A 13,469-nucleotide genomic window follows, 5' to 3' on the forward strand; every position below is an offset into this window, starting at 1 on the left:
AACCTCATCACAACAACATTTTAGGGCCTGATCACTTTAAGTCCATGGGCCATTAATGAATATCAACCAAGTGTCTCTTTTATAATCTGCAAGCCGTTTTTCCTACAAGGTGTAACATGTTTCCTTGCCTCAGGTGATACATTTAGAAAATAACTCGTGATTTTTTTCTTTTGCTGTAACAGGCAGACACTGCATTTCTTGGTGTGATCAGGAAAGATGGAACGACTGCTGCCCTTCTCTTGCTGCTATCAACAGTTTTTCCCGCATTATATCAATGTTTGAATAGTCCGGCAACTTCAGATAGTTCACACAAGTCATTACGGAGGGCAGAAAGTCATCCGGGTTTTCTGTTGACTCAAATGTCTTCCGGACAATTGTCAAAGGTGGATTCAAACTCCGGAAGCCTCCAACAGGCAATCTTGGGCTACCTGTCACAAACTGCAGAAATAACCTCTGCTGCTCATTATCAAAACTACTGAGAATCTCAAACAAAAACTTCACAGCCCGACTGTCGTGAGTGTAACCGTGATCTGGCCTGCAGCATTCCATCAGTGTCTTTGCATCCCAAGTGTCTGCCTTACTGCCACACAAGAGCTGGTCCAGTTCTTCTGGGTAGAAGTACTGAAGATGACTGAGTGGGAAGACGGATTCAAATCCATCTCTGAATGAATCAAATTGCCTGGAAACGCCTTCATTTAGTGCCCAGAATATAACCAGTCTCAAATACTCCTCGAGATTGTGGATTGTGACTGGTATATCCTTTCCTCCTTTCTTCAGTTCGATGTTGGGAAACCCTGGCAGAGTAAAATCCAATCCTAGATCTTCAACTGAACAGCCATTCATAGTCAGGGTTTCTAATGCATATCGTAGACTCTCTTTGGTCTGGGATTTATCTTGTTCAAGTCTTTTCTTCTGTCTGACAATGTCTTCTAGGTGATACACTGATCTGGCTACAACTGGGTCAATGTCAAACAAATCGTGCGATGTCAGTGACGTTTCTTGCCGTAGCATCCATTTATAAAAAGGTAAGCCAAGGGGAAGGTCCACCAATCGGAAATCCATGATAGCCTTGGCCATTAATTTTCCTAAGAAGCGAAACTTCATCTTAACCTTTGCGATATGAGCTGGCTTAGCTGTCCTACCAAAAGGAAGCGCGAACAGGCCCTGGAGGTTTTGAATATACTTGGTCCCTTCTTGGTTTCCTTTTGGATTGCTAAGAGTTACTTCTTCACCTCTCCAGAGACCCAAGTCAGCTCTCTGCAGTTCCTGAGATACAAGTGCATAAAACTCCAGTGTAGGCCCAAGACCTGTACCAACCTCATTTTCATACTGGATTTCTAACATGGCCCGTGAGCTGCCCAGATCCTGCATCACAGACTCAGCTTGTTTTAGCAGCTCCTCTCTGTTCACAGTTCGTTTTTTTCTATCCAATCTAGGTGCAACTCTGCTATCTTGAGAATCAGACTGGTTGATTTCTGGGTTGGTATCAAGTAATCTTTGCATTGCTCGGTCCCGATCAAATGCAGTTACATAAAAAAGCATTTGCCGGGTATCAAAAGGGAAGAAAAATGGGCAGGTTTTTCCTAGTTCAGTAAGCCACGTCGGGATGTTTCCTGTCATGATCACTAAAGGGTCTTGAAGCTGCCTATTTGCTTTTGCTGTCAACTTACTGTTAATAAATTCACTAGTTGGAATAACCTCCTTGCACATTGCATTATCATACAAGTAATACCAGTATCGACTGATGGCATGTAAAACTCTTAAAAGAAGAATCACATCTAACGACGGGTCTTCAAAAGTTATATTTTCAGGTGGTGTGGGTATGAGGTAAACTTCTAAAGGATTTGATACTGATGGGCACACTCCATCGTGCCATAACTCATCATGCTTTTTTGCATTTCTAGGAGAAGTTTTTGTTGGAGCTGTTTGGGCTCTTCCTCTTTTACCACCAACACAATCTTTATTACTTTCTTCATCCTCTCTCACCGGTTTGTACCTTGGTTTTGGTCTTTCTTAATGGTAGAGGTTGGTTCTTGCTATATTAAATCTTGACCTTTATTTGGAAAGTAAGGACCAAATCAAAATCAGGAAAAATGTTTGTTTAGTTGATTCAATGGTGGGTGCACTTGTAACCTCAACCAAGCACCCCAGTTCCTCTAAGGGAGAGAGAATGTGCCCCCAAAGGGAGAATGTTTGGAAGGTTCCATTTTAGATCTTTCGGTATGCAGACGCCTCATCCGCAAAAACGTTTTGAGAAGTTGCCTTGGACTATTGGGCCCAACTTTTTAACTCAAATTCTGAGAATACCCTGGAACCCTCAGAGACAACACCTCTTGTCTCTTTCTGCCCTCACATTACTCCTTTTGGAGCAAATGCTAGAGATGCCTTCAGATCATTTCCAATTTAATGATTCCCACTTATGTAGGTCTACTCATCAGCTCTGAAGTCCAAAAGCTCAGTTTTGGGAAAACATAGAGGAGATTAAACCCTAGAGACTGACTCAGGGTCACCAAACACACACGAGGCTGCTATATAAACCCAAACACCAGTGCATTAATTTATCACAAGAAATATGACTATAGAAGGAGGTAGACCCTCACGTTCAAGTTGGTCAATGTGTCTTATTCTTCCTTATATCTAAGGCCCTGAGCACAAGGCTGGGCCCAGAGTCCATATTCAGTAAACACTGGGGGTGCCAAAAGATTGCTGTATACAAGTGGGCACTTTGGTCAACGTTGCTCAAGCGTAGCTCGCCCTAATCAGAGGTGTCTGGACACTGATGGTAACCACTTTGAGTATCTCTTGTAATTGCAGAAGTCAAATGTAACTTGTATTCATCTTTTGTTATTGGTATATATTGAGTATTACAATTTTAATAGTTTTTTCCTTTCTTAAAATGTGTATACATTATTTTGGCACCCTTCGTCTTGATGTTTATTGAAGATTGAATCCAAAGTGAATTTTTATTTCTATCTTCTTCCTTTGCTTAATTTGCTTTCCACTACAACTACAGTGTAAATACTGAGAGCATTCTTTGCTGGATTCCCCCCCCCCCCCAGATAAAAGCAGGGAGGAAGCAGGTTCCTCTTGGATTAGCATAGCTCCTTCTGAGAGTCATGCTTCCTTAGGGCTCCACATGTTTGTCTAAAATGTAGCCATAAGCCATGGAGAGCTGCCTGGAAGAAGCTCCTTTGAAGCATGCTGAATAACGAGGAGTATATCTGTCCTTGGTGGGTTTTTTTCTCTCTAAGTCTTAGGACACTTGTTTCCCAGGTGCTATAGAATGAATGTTTGTGCCCTTCCCCCAAAAAAATTCATGTGTTGAAAGCTGTTCCCCAAAGTGATGCTATTTGGAGCTGGGGCCTTTGGGAGGTAATTAGGTCTTGAGGGCAGAGCCCTCAAGAATGGGAGTAGTGCTCTTATTTTAAAAAGACCCCAGAAAGCTCACTAGCCCATTCCACCACGTGAGGACACAGCAAGAAAACAGCCATCTGTGAACTGGGATACAGGGCCCCCAGAAGACACCAAATTCGCTGATTCCTTGGTCTTGGACTTTCCAGCCCCCAGAACCGTGAGAAATACATTTCTCATGTTTATAAGCCACTCAGTCTATGGCATTCTATTACAGCAACCCAATTGGACTAATACACCAGGCCTTTTGGAGTTCGTTTTCCTACATCAGAAGCTTAAACATGACCTTGGATTCCCCTTTCTGTCTTATCATCCAGTCTTCTCCAAGCCTGTAAATTCTGCTTCTTCAATATTCTTCGACTCTGTGCACTCTTCTCTTTCTTCAGTGCCACCAGCCTGGTCCAAATCACCCTGATCTCTCATCTGGACCCTGGCAACAGCTCCTAATCTTGTCCATAGCCAATCCATTGCCGACATGGCAGCTGGGTGACGTTTTCAAGCACAAGTGGGCCACGTCCTTTCTCTGGTTAGAATGCTTTAATGGCTCCCCACTGCTGTCTCTATTTCCAAATCCACACTCCTCAGCCTGGTATACACGAGGCCCTTCCCTTTCCCTGGTGCATACTCCACGCTGGCCCTGCTGAACTATATTATGCTCACATTGTGCTTTCTCTCGTCTTCACACACTGCTTCCTCCACCATCTCCCCCACCCCCAATGCCTCCCATTGCCTGGCTGACTCCTGTTCATCTCCAAGGATCACTTTTCACATCACTCTCCTTCACCTTCCTACTCTAGGTCATATATCCCTTCTAGATGCTCCCGTACAAACCCTGGGCCACCCTATCAAGGGCACGGCATTGCAATGGCTTGTTTGGTGGTCTCATTTGCTTATATATTGAGTTTCTTGAGGACAGGAGAAGAATCTTGATGCCACTGTGTCCCTAGCCTCTGTCACAGTGCCTGGTAACTAACAGTTATAAAAACAACAACAATCATAATGGCTACCACTTATTAAGCATTTACTGCATGCTAGGTACTGCCTTGTGGGCTTTATTTGGATTATCTCATTTAATCTTTGTGGTGGAGGCTGTGATCCCCTTTCAGGATTGAAGGATTTATCCTCCCAGATGCTGGCAACACTGCAGGAAGACCAATCTCAGCTGTCCTTTGGGGATTGGCTTAGCTGAGAAAAACTGTTTTGGCCGAGGTCACACCTCCTAGTTTTAGGGGAACCTGCATTCAGTGACTGACCTACCAAGGGGCATAAGGGCCCTGCGCTTTGGGTCCAACTCAGGACAGGACTCCCTTGCTCTTCCAGCTCCAGAGCGCCCTCTGGGGTTGGCTGCTGCTTTCTTTGGGACTGCATGGCAGCTCAGCTCCCCCACCACACACAGACACACACCGTTTGCTGCTTCCTGCTCTCCCTTTTACTGGTGTTGCTGTTAAGAGTCCTGCTTGCTTACTTCTGTCTCACAATCTCCTTCCCAAGGACCCCAATCTGGAACAATCCCCTGAGCAAGCAGCCTTACGGGTAGATATTATTATGATTCTCCATTTGCAGATGAAGCAATAAAGGTTTAGAGACACTAAGTAACTTGCTCAGTGTCACAAAGCTCATGATTTGTAGAGGTGGGATTTGAATTTAGGCAACTGGTTCTAGAGCCCATGCTATTAACCAGGCACTCGATACATATAATAAGTGAATTGATGGGCTATGTCCCACTAATCACCAAGTAAAACATTTAAAAAGCTACAATTCAGAAACAAAGTACTTCGTGCACATAATTTTCCTCAGTGCCAAGGAAATAAGGGTGTAGGCAGGTGCGGTGAAAGATCACAAATCAGCCCTGTCAGTGATGTGGATGGGCCTGGCTGATTCCAGCACAGGTCATAGACAGGACACTCAAGCCCTGCTACGATGCAAGTTCTCAACGAAAATGTCACCCAAAAGATTTCAGTCCCTGCATGATTTTATCTATTTCTAATGGAACATATGAGCTGGTATAGGAGAACAGCCAGTTCTCCCCGATCTGTGCAAAATGCTGATCAGCCCAAGTCATTTTGGTTTGTCTCAGAGATTAACACACACAGCCATGCACAGTTTCACCAGCAAACCCCTCCCAAGGGGACCCTTCCACTATGGGCAGCCTAGACAAGAGGAGGCCAGAGCCGCTTGGATGAACGCTGTGGCCTCTTTCTAACGTCCTGATGGTCAAGTGCGTCGGGAGATAGAGGTCATGGCAGTGAGTGTTAGAGCAGAGAGGGAAATAGGCAATGTCTGTTCAGATTATGCCATGAAGACCTCGATGATAAGCTCTAGAAACACACCCTGGTGGAGGGGGAGCGGGAAAATCAATGTGGCTTAGCTGCAGAGTTTCAAATTTCAGCATTATCTTTGCATCTGTTTATTATTAAAAGTTAAACTCCACCCACCCCATGCTCTGACCTCCTGTGACAGGTACATCCTGTACCAGGCCTCTGGGCTTTTAATCATAAACTATCCTGTTTTGCTATTTAACTGTCGACATTCTTCCCTGAAAGGACAGCAGGAGCCATGAAAATGGGCTCTAATTTTTTAAAAATATCAGGCCCTGTGCTAAGCATGTCAGGACCTGATCTTATTTTTATTTTACCCAGCAACCCTAGGAGACATTAAGCCCATTGCACAGTTGAGAAAACTGGCTTTGAGATGTTGAGTAACTTGCACAAGTTCACAGAGCTGACCAGCAGGTAGAACCAGGATTGGAAACCGAGTCTGTCTGATTCCACAGCCTGTGCTTAACTGTCAAGTTTTACCTTTACCTCCTTTACCTTTTGCTGCTTGCTTCTCTGTCCTCTGTCCTCAGTGAGTCTTAGCTCAGCAGCTGTACTGGGTTGAATACTATTCCCCTCAAATTTGTGTCTACCTGGAACTGCAGAAGGTGACCTTACTCTGCAGATGTAATCAAGTTAAGATGAGAAGATATTGGATTAGTGCAGACCCTAATCCTATGACTGGTGTCCTTATATGAAAAGGAAAATTTGGACACAGAGTCCCACACACGGAGAACGTCATGTGATGGTGGAGGCAGAGATTGGAGGAATGCGTCTGTAAGCCAAGGATTGCCAGCAAACACTAGAATATGGAAGAGGCAAGGGAGAATTCTCACCTTGAGTCTCCCAGGGGCGTGGCCCTGCTGACACCTTGATTTCCAATTCCTGGCCTCCAGAGCGGTGAGACAATAAGTTTCTGTTGTTTTAAGCACCCAGTTTGTGGTACTTTGTTAAGGAAACAGATATGCAGCCAGACCATCCATCTTTATCTCCCATGGCAAACGTCACCCTAATCCATAGCAAGAACCAGCCTTTGGAATATGATTGACAGATTCTTTCATTTGTCCCTCATCAAGCACAGCAGCACATAGGGAGCCTTTCTTGATTCCTCATCTCCCCACCAAGCAAAAATCAACCCTCTTCCTGTTTGAAAAACTATCTCCCCTGAAAAGTACTATGGCCGGCCCGGTGGCTCAAGTGGCTGGAGCACCATGCTCCTCAAATGGAGGTCACCGGTTCAATTCCCACATGGGCCAGTGAGCTGCGCCCTCTATAGCTAAGATTGTGAACAACAGCCTTCCCTGGAGCTGGGCTGCCATGAGCAGCCGGTGGCCAGTGTGAGCCCCATGAAGAGTTAAATTACATTACAACCTGGTAAACACTGTTGCAAAGATAAAATATTTTCAGAGTCTAAAAGATAGTTCAATCAACCCAGTCTGGTGAATCTGGGAAGGCTTTGGGGATGAATGGGCATTTGCATTGAAAAAATTTTTAATTAGTAATAGAGGTACATGATACAGAACTCAAAAGGCACCAAAGGATACTGTATTAGTTGGGTGGTTTAGAACAATGGACATTTATTGTCTTACAGTTCTGGAAACTAGAAGTCCAAGATCAAGGTGTCTGCAGGGTTGGTACCTTGTAAGGACTGCAAGGGAAAAATGTGTTCCGAACCTGTCTCCTGGCTTCTAATGGCTTCCTGAGAATCAGTTCAATCTCTGCCTTCATCTTCACACAGGGTTCTTCCTGGGTCCAAATTTCCCCTTTGTATAGGGAGACATATAAGGGATTAAGGGCCCACACTACTCCTCTACGACTTCCTCTTAACTAATTCCATCTGCAATAACTCTATTTCCAAATAAGGTCACATTTTGAGATATTGAGGGTTAGGCCTTCAGTATATGAATTTTGTGGGTCACAATTCAATCCATAACAGGTACTCAGTGAAAAATAATTCTCCTTTCCTTTGATGTCCCCAAGCCTCCCAAGTCCCTGCTCTAGAGGCATCCAGCATCCCCAGCGTACTAGGTAGTCTTCCAGGGTCCTCTATGCATTTGCCAAAATATATGTGCACATTCTTCCCACACACAAGTGTTAGCACACCACGTGCTCTGGCATTCTCCTTACTCTTTTCTCTTAACAATACCCCTGCAGTCACCCCAATAAATTTAAAAAATAAAATTAAAAAAAAAAAAAGAATGTGGAGAATTTTAACAATTATGATTTAGATGAAAAGCTATTGCCAAAACTATTAATTTTATCCCTATCTTGCTAGTTATTGGAAAATTTATAATTACATATGTATGTGCTTATACTTTACACATACACACACTTTTATTAAAAACAAAAACAAAAGCAAAAAAAAAAAATACCCCTGCCAAATTTCCCACATCAGTCCATTCTGACCTTCCTTATTCCTTTAAGTGGCTGGGTAGGAAAGAGTCCATTATTTATTTAACTGGCCCGCTATTAATAGACATCTAGATAGTTCCCAATCTTCAGCTATTACAGACAATGCCGCAATGTATATTCTTGGGCATGTGTCATTTTGCATGAATGTACGAGTAGGTCTATTAATACCTGGAAGTGAAAGTGCTTGATCTACGGACTAGGGCATTTTAAAATTTGAGATGTTTTGCCAAATTGCTCTCCAAGAAGGTCAGGGAAGGATGGCCGTGTACCAGCAGTGTTCACAGCACACATTTCCCCAAAATCTTACCAGCTGTGTTAACTAAAGTTCCAATCTTCCCTAATCTTGTATATTCCCTTTGTACTTTTAATTTGCATTTCTATTATTATGAGCATAATTGAGCATGTTTTCATCTGTTTCATGTTTAAGAGACATTTGGAATTCCTTGTCTTTGAACAGGCTGTAACTTTTCTTTGCCCCATTTTCTACTGGGACTGAGGAAGAAATAAAAGGATTTTTACAGTTGCAGAAAAGGGAATCAAAAAGGGCACCCAATAATTGTGGGGCACTCGAAGATAGAGAATGGCATTGAAAACGGCTTCAGGACCTACCACCTCTCCAGCTGTTTGAGATTTCTGGCCCAGGCCTTCCTCCTCCTCTGCCTAAGCAACAGCCTGCTCCGGAACCAGGGGAAGCCTGGAAATTAGATTCTGGGTTTGGAATTGCAAATTTGAGCTGGGACTGAAAATTTGGCTGAGAAAGCACTAGGCCCCCCACCTCAGAGTCTGGTTTATCACTCTAGGGAACTGATTTAAGCTTGATTGGGGGTTAGGGGGAGAAGAGGTGGGAGCTTGTTGCACGAATTAATAATAGGCTTCAGATAAAGATAAAGCTTGAAACAGATATATATATATATATATATATATATATATTATGTGTGTATATATGTATGCATATGTGTGTGTGTGTGTGTGTGTGTGTGTGTATGTCATAAAAATATGGTCAGAGACCAGGGTAAGAAATTTCTCCCAAAGCCACAACATGCTTTTGTGTTGTTGTTTTGTTTTTACTGGCTAGGATTGTGCAGAGTTCAAATTCAAATAAACAGACATTTCTGTCTAAACCTATTCTTATCTTGAAAGATATGACTGAGTATGGTTGAAGAGTTGTTTGCCGAACAGAGAAAGGATAAGAGTTATACTGTTGGTTTCTCGGCCACCATGAGGTTTGCACTCTGGGGATTAGGCAGATATTGGTCACACGTCCTGTGTTGTTTCCAGTAGGTACACAACGTTGCTTCCAAAGGGTCTGTCCAGTCTCACTGTTGTATTCTTCCACTTTTTGGGGATTTATTGAATACCTCCAACAATACTCCCTAAATTTGGTGCTGGGGGAGGATTCAGACGTGAAAGCACTGACCTGTGCCTTCCAAGATGGTAGACACTAGTTAGGGAAATAAGACTCCTGGGGGGTTTCATTTTATATGCCAACTTGGCCATTGTCCATATATTTGGTCAAATATTATTCTGGATGTTTCTGTAGAGATGTTTTTGGGATAAGATTAAGGTTTAAATCGGTGAGTTTTGAGTAAACAGCTTATTCTCCTTAATGTGGGTGAGCCTTATTCAAGCAGACTGCTTTTGAACTTGGACTGTAACTCTTCCTTGGGTCCCCAGCCTGCTGGCCTACCCTGCAGATTTTGGACTTGCCTCTCTACAATCCCGTGAGCCAATTCCTTAATCTCTCTCTCCGTCTCTCTCTTCCCCCCTGACTGATAGATACAACTACTAGAGTTACATGATCCTCAAAGAGTATCTGACATAGCACAGGATGAGAGAGATGCTGAGAGGAGGGAGGGAGTGAGAGTCCCACCCGTAAGGGAGGCCTGGAGCAGGATTCTGAAGCAAGGTCAAGTTTGAATAGGTGGTAGAAGAAAGGGCCTTCTGAGAGGGGAAACAGCAAGAGGAAATGCGTGGAGCTAGGCCCCAGCAGGGGACTCATTCTGGAGACAGCAGTTCTCCTACCCTAGGTGACTTCCCCATGGCAGTTGTCGCCATGGCCACTGGACACTTGTTAGGAGGAGCAGGTATTTAATGCCTATCTCTGTCTTAGGTATAAACTGGTGTTTTTCGAGCATATGTATCTCCCATGCCGACATTGATCAACAAGTCAGTATTGAATAAGTATTTCTGGAATGAATGAATCTACTTTGTCCTCCTGTTGGATTGTAATCTATGGCAGAATTAATTCCCTACCTTGTTTCAAAAGGGGTCAAGAAATTGGCGGTGATGGTTAAGAGGATTACTTTTTTCATGATGGGGAAATAACGTTACTACATCTCATTGCAAAAAACATACTCGTAAATAATTTAGACTATGCACAAAAATAGAAAATAGAGCATCTGTAGTTCCATGAACCAGAAACGAGATGTGAATGAAATAACAAATCACCGTTAACTGTAAAGTGTGATGCGTTATCATGGCCACGTTATCAGATTTTTTTCCTTGCTCTTGAGCCAAGACCATCATATTTATTGAGCACCTACCGCTGTATATTAGAGACTGAAATATAAAGGTAAAGTGAATAGACACGGGGTTTCCCTGCCTTCTGGGAGTGTCCAGCTGATTAGGGAAAGTCTTTCAGAACCAAAGCGGTTCCCAGCTTTGGTGTTTCTGTGCCATCGCTTGGCTGCTGGACAGTCTCTTGTTACCGAGCTTAAATACGCGTTTTTCTTTGCCCTTCCAAGGCTGTGGGGAACAAACTTCTCAGAGCATTTCTCTGGAGACATTTCCATTTTATACAAAATGGGTTGTTAAATTTGAAGGGCTTTTTCATTTCTTTCCTTAGATCCCTCTGGAAACTCAGCCTCCCTAGTTTAATGATTTTGGGGGGGTTGTTATTTATGTTTAAAGATCACATTCTTCTACTGAGCAGGAGCTATTCACCCTGACAGGCCAAACTAGTTTAGTTTTTTTCACTTTTCACTGATAAAAAAGAAACGTTATTCTCAGTAAATAGAGAGGAGTAATTAGCACCATTTTCTTTGTTCATGTTTGGATTTTCAAATGTTAATACTTTTTAAGTACATAAATAATATATAAAATATATCTTTGTGTGAAAGTGTGTTTTAAATTTTACACTCACATGTAAATCAAGCATTTCATCCCACGAGACAAATCTGGCCTTTCCTCACATTCTTTGGGGTTGTTCTTACAAGGCATAGGCTAGAGCTTAATCTACTTGCGCCTGAGAAAAACCTGTTATGATTTCCCAGAATTCCTCTATTTCCCAGATTAATTTCATTCAAAACCTATGGATTATCCATTCAACTATGCCATGCTGTTGACTGGTGAATCAGAGCAGGTGGTATTTGCCTTCATGGTGTTTATAACCTTGTAAGGCAGCCTGTACCCTCTGGCACAGGTTTGGTGGCCCCCTGGGAGTCCATACCGTGTTCCAGGCCCACAGCACCAGGCTGGTAAAGATACATTTGAAAGTTGGGGAAAGCATGCACCAGCAGATAATTGGTGCCATTTATTATTAGTGCCGTTGATGATTCTCAAAGTGAAAATTTGTTGCAGGTACAGCTTAATGGGAGAAAAGTTGCAAGTCAGTTAATTGACACTAAAGTAATAATAATAACAGCAAACACTTATAAGGAGCTTTCTATGTGTCAAGCACTCATACTCTTAATTCACTTAACCCTCCCAAGAACCCTAAGAAGGAAGTGTTAGTGTTATCCCTACAATCGTCTGTCTGACTGTGTCCCCCCCAAAATTCATATGATGAAATCCTCACCCCGCCAGGTGATGACATTAGGAGGTGGGGCCTTTGGGAGGTGCTTAAATCAAGAGGGTGGAGCCCCCGTGAATGGGATTAGTGCCCTCATACAAAAGGCTCTGGAGAAATCCCTAACCCTTCCACCGTGTGAGGACACAGCAAGAAGGTGCCAGCGATGAACTAGGAAGAGGACGTCCAATAGAACATGACCATGCCGGCACTTTGATCTTGGACTTCTGGCCTCCAGAACTGTGAGAAATAAATTTCTGTTGATTATAAGCTCCTTAGCCTGTGCTGTTGTGTTATATAACACCTTGACCAGATTAATCCCTATTTCAGACAATCCCTATTTCACAGATAAGAAACAGAGGTACAGAGAGCCCAAGTAATTTATGTAAGGTCACACAGTAGGAAATGTCAGAGCCTGGATATAAATCCAGGGGAGCTGGCTATAGAGGGTGGGTTCTTAAACAGGCCATGCAACTTCCAGAGGCTTCTGCAAAATAATGGTTCGCCTACCCAAAGCCAGACTTCATCAAAGCAACCCATTTCTTCCAGTGAAAGCCCAGGTGCTTGTTTTTGCCCTTTAAGTCACTCTACAAAAGTAGTCTGAGACATGAAACTGGCCCTAGGAATTTAAATAATAAAACCTGCAACTGGCATACTTGAACTTCACTCACTAATGTGGGAATCTTGAGTCTGCTGCAAGCTGCTTATTAGTAGGACCTGAACTACTAAAAAGGATTTCTTTTCCAGACATTATTTCCTGAATTGGTTGGGAGGTTGTTTGTAGGAGAGTAAGTTATTTGATGGGGAGTCCACAGGGAGACTTTTCTTAGGCTTCTGATTAAACCTTTCATTAGGCAGATGTGGCCATCTTGGTGCTGCACAAAGCTTTTTGCTTAATTTGGATGCCTGTGGAATTATATTCAAAGGGATTGCTATTAAAGGAAACCAGTGAAGGAGCAGTCATTAGTTCCTCATAAGCATGGATGTCTTTTTGTAATGGAGACTACCATTTTCCTCAAATCATACATGGCCCCTTGTGAACTAGAACCTGAAGAGGGAAGGATGCTTGTATGTTTAAACAAGTCTTCAAAGGAAGCTTCAGACCTGCCCTCCCTTCCAGGGTTGCTGTTGTGTAGGCCCCTGGAGCTACCCCCAATCTTCATTCCTGTTTCAGATCCTTTAAAAACTTCCCACTGCTCTCCGGAAGAGCCCAAGTGCTTCACTGAACACGCCAAGCTCGTCACAGTGTCACCTCAGCCGACCTTGCCAGCTTTTCTCCCACTCACCCTGTCCTCAGTCCCACTACAGCATCTCACTTTCCCCCAAACTAGCCAATGCAGGTTCCTTCCTGCTGGAAATGCCATTCTCCCTTCTCTTCGTCCGGGTCCTCTCCATCTCACCTTTCAAGATCCTGGCAGAAGTCTCCTTTGGGAGTCTTCCCCATCTGCCCAGGTACTTCTAGTATAGCCTTATTATACACAGATTATAATTGTTTGGTTATGGGTGTCTTCATGTCTAAAAGAGTGGCCAGGGACCAACCTGTC

At 43.3% G+C, this 13,469-nt stretch overlaps 1 protein-coding gene across 1 annotated transcript; it reads right to left on the reverse strand.

Moving 5' to 3' along the window:
- Positions 1 to 168: 168 nt before the first annotated feature.
- LOC117036452 (E3 ubiquitin-protein ligase TRIP12-like) lies at positions 169 to 1,991 on the reverse strand. The gene has a single exon (XM_033131388.1). It carries the CDS (start codon positions 1,708 to 1,710, stop codon positions 208 to 210), a length of 1,503 nt encoding a protein of 500 aa, XP_032987279.1. The 5' UTR covers positions 1,711 to 1,991; the 3' UTR covers positions 169 to 207.
- Positions 1,992 to 13,469: the final 11,478 nt, after the last annotated feature.

Source organism: Rhinolophus ferrumequinum, chromosome 16 (assembly GCF_004115265.2).
Source record: "Rhinolophus ferrumequinum isolate MPI-CBG mRhiFer1 chromosome 16, mRhiFer1_v1.p, whole genome shotgun sequence".
In the NCBI taxonomy this organism is placed as follows: Eukaryota; Metazoa; Chordata; class Mammalia; order Chiroptera; family Rhinolophidae; genus Rhinolophus; species Rhinolophus ferrumequinum.